This window comes from Staurois parvus, unplaced genomic scaffold (genome assembly GCF_062004578.1).
Source record: "Staurois parvus isolate SC_StPar_1 unplaced genomic scaffold, SC_StPar_1.0 ptg001726l, whole genome shotgun sequence".
In the NCBI taxonomy this organism is placed as follows: domain Eukaryota; kingdom Metazoa; phylum Chordata; class Amphibia; order Anura; family Ranidae; genus Staurois; species Staurois parvus.
In genome coordinates, this window is record NW_028319522.1 from 141,267 (window position 1) to 153,443 (window position 12,177).

At 43.1% G+C, this 12,177-nt stretch overlaps 1 protein-coding gene across 2 annotated transcripts in view; it reads right to left on the reverse strand.

The window, feature by feature from the left end:
• Positions 1-12,177, reverse strand: part of KRAS (KRas proto-oncogene, GTPase) — a 33,117-nt gene that overhangs the window by 6,085 nt on the left and 14,855 nt on the right. The window contains exons 2-5 of one of the 2 annotated variants that reach the window (XM_089663598.1): positions 10,707-10,829; positions 8,758-8,936; positions 6,720-6,879; positions 1,157-1,279 (exon numbers count right to left, since the gene is read on the reverse strand). In XM_089663598.1, coding sequence (XP_089519724.1) covers positions 1,160-1,279; positions 6,720-6,879; positions 8,758-8,936; positions 10,707-10,817 — 570 coding nt within the window. In that variant the 5' untranslated portion in view covers positions 10,818-10,829 and the 3' untranslated portion in view covers positions 1,157-1,159. The remainder of the gene's footprint in view (positions 1-1,156; positions 1,280-6,719; positions 6,880-8,757; positions 8,937-10,706; positions 10,830-12,177) is intronic. The other variant, XM_089663599.1, reaches the window with a different exon arrangement.

Consider the following 12,177-nt stretch of genomic DNA (forward strand, 5'->3'; position numbering starts at 1 on the left):
GTCTACACCGTTGAAAAGCCATAGGGCCTGGTCTAGGACCTGCCCCAGCCTGTGACTGGACAAAACCAGCAACAGATTACTACCGAGGTCATCCTTTTAAAAATGTTCAGCTATCCAAGAATATACAGCTTGTTCTCTCTAGTGACATATGCAAGTTTGTATTTCCTACCACTTGTGACAAAGTTCAAAAGGGGAAGAGGGGAGGAAAAACAAAAAAAAAACAAAACCCAAACCCCCCCCCCCCCACACCAAATGAGTCAACTTTTCATCCAAATGTATCCACTTTACCTCCACCCTATAGCAGTTTTACTGCTACAGGGCAGCTCTTCTGGGCAAAATTACATTTTGTATGGGTAGGGGGTCAGTGGTGGCGCTTGTGGTGTGGTGCCAGCAGATCACTTCTGGTGTGACCAGTCACAGCAGAAGCTGAACTGAGTTTCGGTGAATGGATATTTGCCTGCACCCGTAGATTATCTATTAGGGAGGAAGAACAGTACTGTACCTATGTTTACACAGGCACAGCTCTGTTGTGATAGGAGGGAGTGATCATTATGTTATCTGCAGAGCTGGGAACATGATCCATCACTTCCTCTTGTACCAGTGCCATCTAGTGTACACCAAGCACATAGCTAGGCACTCAACCCTTTGATCACCCTACACACCCATGCAACGGCACCAAACGACGAAAACTTTACTATCCTGGCAATGCCTTAAAAATCTTTACAGGTTACAAGTTTACAGGAGGAGATCTGGTGCTAGAATTCCTGCCCATGAGCTGACGTTCATGGCGCTACCTCACGTGTGGGACAAACGTGTGCATTCGCCTTTGTGAGTGTAAAAACAAAGCAATCCAGTGGCTAGTTGGGTCTGCTCTTACGCAAGAGCAATTGGAGCCGCTGTTGGCTCAAAACCCACCCCCCCCCCCCCCAAAAAAAAAAAAAAATCCACTTAACACCAAAATTATGTTGATGTATGGGATTTGGCGTCAGTATTGTGAAACCTTTTTTATAACCACTTGAGATTTTGCTATAGTATGGTGCAATCAGACTTGGCCCAGTGTTAGTCGAGTCAACAGTTCTAAAGAAGATTTAGCAGCCCTAAAAGAGGGAGCTCTCAGCTGTTTGGACCCCCAGTCAGCATGGTCGAATGCACTTACCAATCACATGACACGGCACTTTTTAATTCTCACACAGCCAGGGGTCTTCTCCTCTTTGCTCAGTTTTTTCAATCTGTACTGGCGGATCTCTCTCACCAATGTATAAAAGGCATCCTCCACTCTCTGCATTGTAAAACACAACCCCCTTTAAAAATACTGATGGGACAGTGATAAGACTAAAGAGGGACCACTGTGGTGGATCCGATAAAGAGATTGCAAAGGCTCTCTCCCAGCTCTGCAATACTAGTAAAAAGTTGCTGGAGTAAATTATAGGGTTTTAATGCAGTAACAAAGTAAACTGTATGTTTGCCATGTCTGTACATCGCCTAAGCATGTGCAGGTTTTGCTGGTAGCAGTTTTGTCTCCAATTCATACTGCTTGAAGCCTTACTGAACACCAAATCCACGCGGCATTCCCATTAGAACACTATGTTAACATGAGACTTTTGTATTTTGCTCTCTTCTGTATTAAGGGCAGGAAAGATGACATGCTGCATTTCCAGATGAAAAACAAACAAAAAAAAGGAAACATATTGCATTAGGACTGCTCTCACTGGAAGTCAACTAGTCCTGGTCCACTGCAATTTGCATCCCATTACTCCCTTGTTAGCTTAACATTGCATTCTAGAGAAACTGCTAATTACAAGAACATTTTATCTTTCAAAAAGCCTTTTACATCAATCCAGTGCTAAAATTTATACAGCCCTGTTTGGCAGAGGCTTGATTTTTTGCTATAGTAATTCAGTAAGTGCCTGCACTCGCAGACAAGTGACAAATGAGATTTAGTCTGCCTACAGGTCTTTTCCCTCTGCAAATTAGTCATCTCATTTCTTTCTCATCAGAAAGACTTGTTAGCACTACAGCCTTAGGATTGGCTACTTGTGCGGCTTCTAATTCCCCTAGTCTGAGCTCTGCTATACAGAGCCTGCGGGAGAAGGGAGAAGAAGCAGACACTGCTACCAGACAATGAACACTGTACATGAAAACAAGACAGACTAATACAGTTTACAATGTAATTATCAACCTGCCCAAAGGTCTTAAAATGTAGACTTTTAAAGAATTATTCAGAATCAGAATGTTCTCAGATTCTGATTTTATACACATTTAGATCAGGTTGTTTAACCATTTTACTTAAACTATAGTTTGATTTCACCAGCAAGTATAAAATTGTTCAATTCAATTCTAACAAGACAGCCATTTTTTCCTGCTTTGAAAAAAGGATCTACAGAAAAGTAGATGAAATAAAAAGATCTAAGAAAAATCGCTGTACTCCACTTAGATTAGACAGGAAAATCAGAATTGTGGAGAGAGATGGCAGGATTAATGTAGATTAAATTAGGTCTCAGATTAAAAAAGGAAAAAAAAATCACTCTCAAAAAAGACAAAAAAACTTGCAGATTTAAAAATTGATTGTTTCCATTATACAGAGAAGTCAGGATTGTTTTTATCAATGCAGAGAGGAGGAGAAGAAGAGACCAAACACCAAAGATAAGACCCCCAAGAAAAATTTAATGTGGAAGTTTCACTTTATTCATTTTTGTGAAATTTTTATTTTGGTCTTGAGAAATCTGGTAAAAATAGTTTAAGCCATTCAATTGTTTTTCCTTTAACATTTTCTACTGTTAAAATGTTGGAGTGACATTAACAAGGGGCACTAAAGAGGTTATCATTCCGTGCTTAGGTTTTATAAGAAAAAAAAAAAAAACCCCACACAGGCAGAGTTCCACAAAACCCACCTTGAGTGATACCATACCATTAGACAGTTTCCACATTACATTAAAGTCACACATTTAGAACTGTACCATTTGTTGTGTTCCGACTACACTCACATGCAGAATCCCATTCCAACTGGCCCTGTGTACAGTATATGTACATGGGAGGTTTTCTTGGCCCCAAAGACTTCAATGGGAGCACCTTAAACATGGATTTTTGCATCCTGATCAATTCCTTTCCTAGAACTGCTCTCCTCCCCTTGCCTAGCCCATGAAAAAAAAAAAAAAAAAAATCCAGCAGGCTACTCAGCTTAGGTGTGAACGCAGGCCAACTTGTAGTATGCTTATTTAGAGAAAGAACTCAGGAACAAGTTCACATTTGGGAACATGTTCCCATAGCTGTGCCTTGCATCCTCCCCCGACAGATATAATACAGGGAGAAGTTCCCCATACTGTCAGATTTGAAAACTACATGGGGCTCCGTGAATTAACTGCAAATCCTGATAGCCTTCATGGCTGTTGGCTTGTAGTTCTCAATGAACTACCACGGTGCTGTGGAGCAATGTGGTAGTTCATTCAAGCTTCCCATCAGAATATCTGCTTGGCTGTACAAGCCCGTACAGCAAGCTGATATTCTGACAGGTCTGCATGACATCAGTGATCTACTGATTGCTGGTAGAATGCTTTCCAGGCTCCTTTGGACAATAAATGCACTTTTTTTTAAAAAAAAGGTAAACTCCACACAAGCATATCAGGATTGCCTTTTGGCCAGAGCAGAATGTGATAAAGACTGTACAAGCAGGATTAGCTATCAGATGGGTCAACCTTTGTACAGAACACACTGGAGTAAAGGTGGACAGAGCCAGAACAGCATGGAGTCCTAAATTAAAAAAAAAGGCAGTTTAACATGGGTATGAGAAAGAACAAAAAAAAAAAAAAAAAAACCAAAAAAAAACAAAACACTGCTTAAAGGACCACCCTATAGCACATATACTACAGGGCAGCACCTGTGTGCAAAATCTAACTTTTTTGCATCTCCAGGCAGCCGTGGATGTCAATCACCGGGTCCTGGTCGGTAATTACAGACACTCCCAGCACATAGTTAACCCTTTGATTGCCCCTCACATTAACACCCTCCTGCCTAGTACCATTTGCACAGCGTCAGTGCTTTTTTTTTTTTAGCACCGATCACTGTATTGGCGTCACTGGGGATGTCAGGGACACAGTTAGTTCCCCCCCAGTGTCAGAACGTCTGCTGCAGTCCTGCTAGAAGTCGCTGATCGCCACCATTACTAGGACACACCTCAATTTGGGGGAAAAAAGGCCGTAAATTTAATTTGGGTGCAGCATTGCATGACTGTGCAATTGTCAGTTAAAGTAATGCAGTGCCGTAACGCAAAAAAATGGCCTAGTCAGGAAGGGGGGGGGGGGGGGGGGGTAAACCCTCAGGAGGTGAAAGTTGTTAATATTTTATCTGCTCTGTACAGTGGTTTTGCAGAGCAGCCCTGATCCTACTCTTCTCGGGTCCCCTGTCAGCGCTCCTGGCCCTACCTTCCTGCTGAGCAAGTAGCTTGCTACGGGGCGCATTGTGGTTTGGCCCTGTCCCCTCTCACCCCTTTTGGCTCACTGGCTGTGACTGACAGTAGTGGGAGCCAATTGTGTCTCAGCCAATGAGGCAGAGTACCCAGAAAGCCTAGGCTCTTGTGCACATCACTGAATCATGATGGGGCTCAGGCAGGTATTGAGGGGGGCTGCTGCACAAGTTTTTACCTTCAACCTTTACCACCATTTTAAGAAAATCTTCAACTTAATCTTATCAGAAGAGACCAAACAATATGCAAGAAAGAAAACTCAGACTGGCCATAGACAAGAGAGTATGTGCAGGCATAGTCAGAAAAATTCCCAAACATACAGAGGCAGCCAGCTTGTATCGTACTGCTACTGTAAGAATTACTCACAGATACAGACAGGACTGTCTCCAAAAGGAAACCATGTTTCCATGCAATCATATGAACCACCAAAGATTGCCCACTGGATCAGGTGCCAATACAGCTGCCACTGCTGACCCAATGCCATTATCTCTAGTTGCCTTCTATGCCAACTGCCTGGCTTCAATACACTGAAGATGCAGGACATGAAACCAGAACTTTGCAGTTTCTCAGAATCAGACAAGCATTTCAGAGTTTTTGCAGGGGAAGCCAGCATATTCTCTGCAAAAGTCTTCAAGGGCTCAAATCGTTAACACTGTCATGCACTCTTCAAAACAGCAGTCAACTCTCTGAAGGGGGGGGGGGGGTGCAATTTTCCTCTGAATGCTCTTCCTAAGCAGGAGCAGCGTTGTCTGTTCTTCCAGAATCACTTTCAAAGGAACATTTATCACCCTTGGACAGGAAGCGATCTTACTACTACTAGAAGAGGAATACTACAGAGCAGTAGGACTAAACGCAAATCCTATTCCTGTTGGATTGCTATGGAAGCAGAATCACTGTAGTAGGTGCTGCTATTACAGTAATCACCACTGTCTGCTGCATCTTTTGAAGAGTGATTTGCCTTCTGCATAGTAACTATAGGGGGAAGACGGCGCAGCACAGGTGGTATTTACAGAATACTTTTATTTTTGTTAACACATTCTCTGGACAAAAATGGAGGAGAAGGTCACCACCACTACCTTTCCCCTCTGTTCAGAGGATTCCTTGCACATACTGTGTAAGGAGCTGGTATTCTATGAATGTCACCTGTCCCAAGCTAGCCCCTGGACACTGAGCAGCAGGGCAGCCGCTGAGCACATGACCCAGAAGACCGTGGCAAACACTACAGAAGCTGTGCCTACTCTCTACCATACCTGTGGAACTGCTGTGAAAGTTGATGCCTAAAGAAGAACTCCGGGATAGGAAAATAACCCATTAGTACATCCCCCTACACAAAACACTAGTTGTTAAAATCCTTACCATTTACGAGTTTAATTTCCAAGACCTCATCTATGCAATTCAAAAGATAACAGCATCTGCTCTGCCAAGGAGGAGGTACAAAAGCAGAGATTACATCATATCCTCTCTTCTCTGCAGTAAATGAAACTACAGTTCCCATCAACCACAGGTGGATGTGGACAGGTACACTAGGCATCTGATATTCTTGGGTCTGACCTACAAAAACTACAGATGGGATGTGCCAAGACCAGTGGCTGGGGGAATAGGAGATATAGCCACCAATATTACAGAAAGGCAACCAAAGAGAAATGGTTAGATATGAAAATGAATAGGCCATTTCAGAGCAACCGAGTGAGCCAGAAGACATTCAGTGAAGATAGGAAATCAGCAACAAGGACATTTAAAGAAGTTTTTGCCTGGAGTTCTGCTTTAAAATTAGCAGAAAGCAGGACCAATGTTAACCGTACAACATCAGCAATTCCTGGAGTTCAGCTTTTATGGTACCAATGCCTAACCCAAAATTGTGCAGGCTTAGACTACTGGGTAGACCATCTGCCTCTAAACTAAACAATCCTAACAAAGAAATAACATTTTTTAGGGGAGGGGAAAAAAAAAAAAAAAAAAAAAAAAAAAAAAGAAGGAGCACACAGCAAGAGACACAGGACAAGGATTCAATTTAATCAGACTTGTGTGTTCAATTCAGACTAAGTTTTTGGACTGTCAGCAGCCATCAAGTCTTTGAATGTGTTTCCCATTAATGGTTAAAAAGAAAGACGTCAAACAGGATTTAAAGCTTAAGCCGATGTTGCAGGTTAAAGCTTTATAAAGTGGATGAAGAAAGGAGAATGACAGTTTACAGGCTTTTATTTAAACTAGCCAACACCCCGCATATTGTGAGGTCTCGGTGATCCATGCTGTAGGTTACCTGTCTGGTTTTTGCAGATGTCTCAATAAAAGGAATTCCATAACTCCGCGCTAAGTCTTGAGCTTGCTTCGTGTCTACCGTTCTAGAAGGTAAGTCACATTTGTTGCCGACTAAAACCATCGGTACGTCCTCCGAATCTTTTACTCTTTTTATCTGTTCTCTGCAGGGAAGGCAGACAGTAAGCTCAACCAATCTAAAACCACACAGACACCACAAAAAACACCCCACAGCACCCACACCACAAACCATCAATAAATCCAGAGTAATATGCAGCCAAGTTATAAGAAAATCTTGGCTTTACTAAGCAATACTCCAGGATGGTAGACTCCCACCTACCTAAAGGAAAAACATAGGTTAAGTTCCCTCTGCTCCTGGCCACCAGCTCTTGAATTTCCTGCACACCTGCAGGCATGTGCACAGCAGCTTCCCATTCTTGCTTGGCTTTCCCTTGGTGCCCATAAAGTTTGGGAATCCCTCTAATCCTAGCTCCGCTGCAAGTGAGGCAGCTTGTTGGCTAGTAGTGGGAGAGAATGCAGAGCGAATATCTGGCGGTTCGTGGCAAGTTACATAGTCTCCTCCTATCTGCAACCTGTGGGGCTTGTACTAAACTTACACCTTGGGGAGACTGACTCTGGTGCTCAGGGTAAGGCACATTCATCGACAAGGGTTGCATGGCAATGTGGGCAGGAAGCCCAGACTTGTCTTTTGCTGCAGTAGAGTGAGCAGGCTAGCCAGCAGCTGGTCTTTGTCTCCAGTTCCTCCTTGTTCCCCAGGCAGCTGGCTAGCAGGGTGGCATGACATGGGGGTGCATGGATATAGGAAGAAGTTAAGGTGTAATGCTATTTCAGGTAGCATTGTATTCCTTGGCAGCACAAGATCTAAACTGATGAGGTAGGTCACAGCTTCCAGTATTGGAAGCAAATACCAGAACTGGATGGTGCTGCACAGGAGGAGCATTTGAGGAAATGGGGCAATGTCTTCCCAAGTAATATGAGCTGCAGGCAAGTGGGTCTGGCTTTTCCAGGATGGACAGGGAGAAACCAGTAAAGGTGGTAGCTTCTGCCAACATGGCACTGGTCCTGCTGTGGTAATCCTTTCCTCTATTTGTTATGTTGTGGCGCAGGGCATAAGGTTGAATCAAAGGCAGTTCAGACATTACTGGGACTTGGGTTAGCTCTTCTGCTCTACACATACTTGCTGTAACTAGGATCTGTTCTTTGTTGAGGCGGGGGGGGGGGGGGTCACAGACTACAGGTTTGTGCATGCTCTCATGGTGGAAGATAACAGACCTGTCAGTCAATTAAAGGGTTACTAAACCCAGGACCCCGCATTCATGCCATCCGGTCTCCCAACGTACACAGAACATGGAAGTGCAATTATTTTAGTAAATCTAAACTGCTAAATACCTTATCAGCAGTTTACTTCTATCAGTGTTCAGCAAAGCACTGGTTGAAGCTTGTAGGAGGAGTTCTCTCTGCTCAAGGAGGATGCACTGTCCTGACATCTGATCCTCCTCCTTCCAAACAGCCTTTTTACACAACGCAGAGGATCAACACCTTCAGTTCTACAGAGTATCAAGAATGCTTTACTGCATATACATACTGATTTTACGGTTGGGGGTTTAGGAACACTAAAGGATATATAGGTCAGCTGGATCCACAGGATAATAGACAGGCTGGAGGTTAAGCATTTAAACTGTCCTTCCCTGCCTTGCAACTGGTCAACAAATATGCTCATTACATTAACAAAATGGAGGAGCTGGGAGCAAACAAACCAAAGCTAAACTGATCTAGAAAGACACAGAAAGCTTATACTACAAACCACCAGAAGTCGCCTCTGCTGAACACACTGATCATCTGTACAACTAGGAAACACATACTTAGTGGGTAATGAGGAATCAGATGCACACAAGTGTGACAGGGCTGGTGCTTGGCAATAGAGCCAAGATTGAGAAATTATGGCAGGCAAGTGGATTATAAGGGGTTTTGCAGGTGACTAAAGGATAGATTTTTTTGCAGACAGAAGGATCACACTGTACCTATAATGATGAATGTCCTCAAACGATTTAGTGTTATTAATTGCAAATACACAGAGGAAACCCTCTCCCGTCCGCATGTACTGGTCTCTCATGGCACTATATTCTTCTTGACCTGCTGTGTCCAGGATGTCCAGTAGGCAGGTCTCCCCATCAATGACTACTTGTTTTCTATAAGAGTCCTGGAAGAGAAAACCCCCCCAAAAAATAAAGGAAGGTAAGAAATCTAAGACTTGGACATGCACTTTACAGAGAAAGTCAAGCAGCATCTTGCAGTCCTGCAAAAAGAACATATTTAGATAACATCCTCAATGTCCATCAAGAAATAAAAGGAAAGTATCATACCTACTATCAAAACCCTCTCAAACATATTATGCATTTTATAGCCAAAAAGTATATGGGGCCTCCTACAAATGATGGATTTCAGATGTTACCAGGGAAGGGTTCTATTCTTGCCACAGCATATAAAAAAATAAAAGCCATTTTAAATAAACTGTGCTCTTCCAGCTTTGTGGTAAACAGTTTAGCGACGTCCCTTTGTACACAGGGACAGTCATGCTGGAAGAACAAAGTCCCTAAAGCTCAAAGTGATGGTTTACCAGTCTGGTTTAAAGAACTGGAGAAAAATGGAGCCCTGACCTCAACACTACTGAACACCTTTGGGATGAACAACTCAAAACTGTAGGCCAGGTCTTCAACACAAATACCTGACCTCACATATGGGCATAAATTTCCACCAATACTACAAAATTTTGTGGAAAGCCTTCCCAACAGGAGTGCAAGCCAAAAAGAAAGTGGCAACTTCACATTAATAGCAATGGGTTCGAAATGAGACGTCACAACAAGCTTACAGGTGTGATGTAAGGGGTAGATACTTGGTTTAGTTTTACTGTAAAGTGAAATTGAAAAAGAGCTCCACTATATGGCAAAGTTTCAGTGATGTTTTATAGAAAATAAAACTAGAGCCCCTTCATAAAAGGTCATCCATATTCTGCTTTTTATTCATGGCAAACGTAGTTGTACAGTTTCCCCTATACATGAAGCGGCTATGAACCATTTCCCCATGCACAGATTCTAACCAAGCTGGAAACGGATTGTGTCAAGCCAGTATCTGTAGGTATACTTAACTGAAGTTTTTGACAATCATTTGACATCGTAAGCTCAAGATAGTTTGAGTTTGCTGTAAGGGTGTTGCAGAAGGAAGACTGTCTACAAGGTGGGAAGGTAGGGGGAATTTTGTTTTCATTTCGCCAAATATCTGTGGTCATCTCCTCTTCATTTCAATATTGCATAGAATTCACATTCCATAGTTAGAGGGGGAACAAACCACAACATAATCTCAACTCCCTATCCCCCAGACCAAAAATACAAAGCAATATGGAGGAAAAGCTTGTTTTCTTTGAATTAGATTTAGTGGAGAGAATCTTTAGCAATATTCTGTATGTTATCAGAATCTTATACACCTTCATATTTAGCAAAATGTGTGCTGCTACATTGTAAAATCAGTACCATCCTTTAATCTAGAGTTAACCTCAGTCTGCTGTTCTTGGGCCAGAATGGTTGCTCCCATTACACTGAGCAAAGCCACCACCTGAGGACCGTAAATATTTATCTGAATGCCAGGATAAGCCCTGGTTCATGCTGGTGCAACTGGTCATGTGATTTGGAACTTTTAAATCACATGACATGTTGCACCCTATTTTTGCACATGGAACTGTTCTAAAGCAGTGCAATTCAGATTTTGTGGCGCCACATTGATGTGAAAAGGGTTCCTGCACTATTTTTTTGTGATTTCATGTGTAACTTGCACAGACATCTGTGCATGAAGTAAGGCAAGCTGCACATCACAGGTCAGTGTTATTTCAAGTCTAGTGCGGTTTCAAAGTCATATTCAGTGTGAACTAGGGCCTAGTCTCAGACAGGGACTTTCATGATACAGGTATGAAACTCACCTCTATAGTGGGATCATATTCATCGACAAAATGATTCTGGATTAGTTGTATTGTCAAAGCACTCTTCCCAACGCCTCCAGCACCGACCACCACTAGCTTATATTCAGTCATTTTTCAAAATAACTAGAAGGAAAAAAAAAATTAAAAAAACCATTAACGTTTAGCAGTTATTTTAGGACAAGCAAACAGGAAGAGGGGTTCTATTAATACCAACACAAATGGCAGTGTAGCCTTGAGCAAGACTGCATAAGGAAGCCTTTCACACCCTCACAGTAAACAAACCTCCCACCCAGAGGGACAGAGGTGGATCTAGAGGACCAAGAAATAGCCCACTACTCCCTGCTCTATTCACAACCTGTAAATACACTAGAGGATGATTATAGTTATTAAAACCATGTAAAAAAACACCACTGTGTAAACCAAGGAAGAACACAATGTCACTGTTAGAGCAGGTACCTGTCAAAATCGGGTTCCCGCGCTCAAGGTGCCAATCTTTAAAACAGAGATCAGGGGAAGAGTCCTTAAAGCAGAACGTCCTTTTTGGGTGGAGCTCCATTTTAAAAAGGAAAAGTTAGTTTAAGTAAAAAAAAAAAAAAAAAAAGCGCATTTAATTTGGTTTCTGGAGCCTCTAAAGCATTGCACCAGTGATCAGCTAATCGCTGGTGCCATGCAAGTCTCCATCTGACCTGTCAGTGTATCTGCTGGCTCATACATCCCATACAGGCAAGCAGATACTGACAGGAAGACTCAATGAACTACCACAGCGCTCCAGTGCCAGTATTTATATAGTGCTAAAAAGGTTTGCTCAGTGCTGTACATTATAGTGGGGGACAGAACATGAGACAATACAGTAACAAAACACGAGGGGGTCAAGGGCCCTGCTCTGTCGAGCTTACAATCTAGGAGGGAGGGGATAATGGTACAGGAGGAAGTGGCTGTGGGGGATGGAGTGGAGGAGATCGGCTGTGAGGGCGGGGTAGGCTTCCCTGAAGAGATGGGTTTTCAGGGTGCACCTGAAGGTTAGGAGGGTAGGTGAGAGTCTGATGGATTGGGGTAGTGAGTTCCAGAGGATGGGGGAAGTCCTGCAGCCGGGTGTGGGAGGTGGAGACCAGGGAGCTAGAAAGTAGGAGGTCTTGCGAGTCTCGAAGAGTATGGGTTGGGCAGTATTTGGGTATCAGGTTGGTGAGGTAGTTCGGAGCAGTGTTATGAATGGCTTTGTATGTCAGTAGTTTGAATTTAATGTGTTGGGCAATCGGGAGCCAGTGGAGGGAATGAGAGGGGGGGGTGCCAGAAGTGGAGCGGTTGGTACAGTGGATGAGTCTGGCTGCTGAGTTCAGGATAGACTGAAGCGGGGATAGTCTGATGAGGTAAACCGGTGAGAAGGGAGTTGCAGTAGTCCAGATGTGAGATAAGGGAGTGAATGAGTTGTTTAGTAGTGTCTGGGGTTAGGAACGAATGTATTTTGGAGATG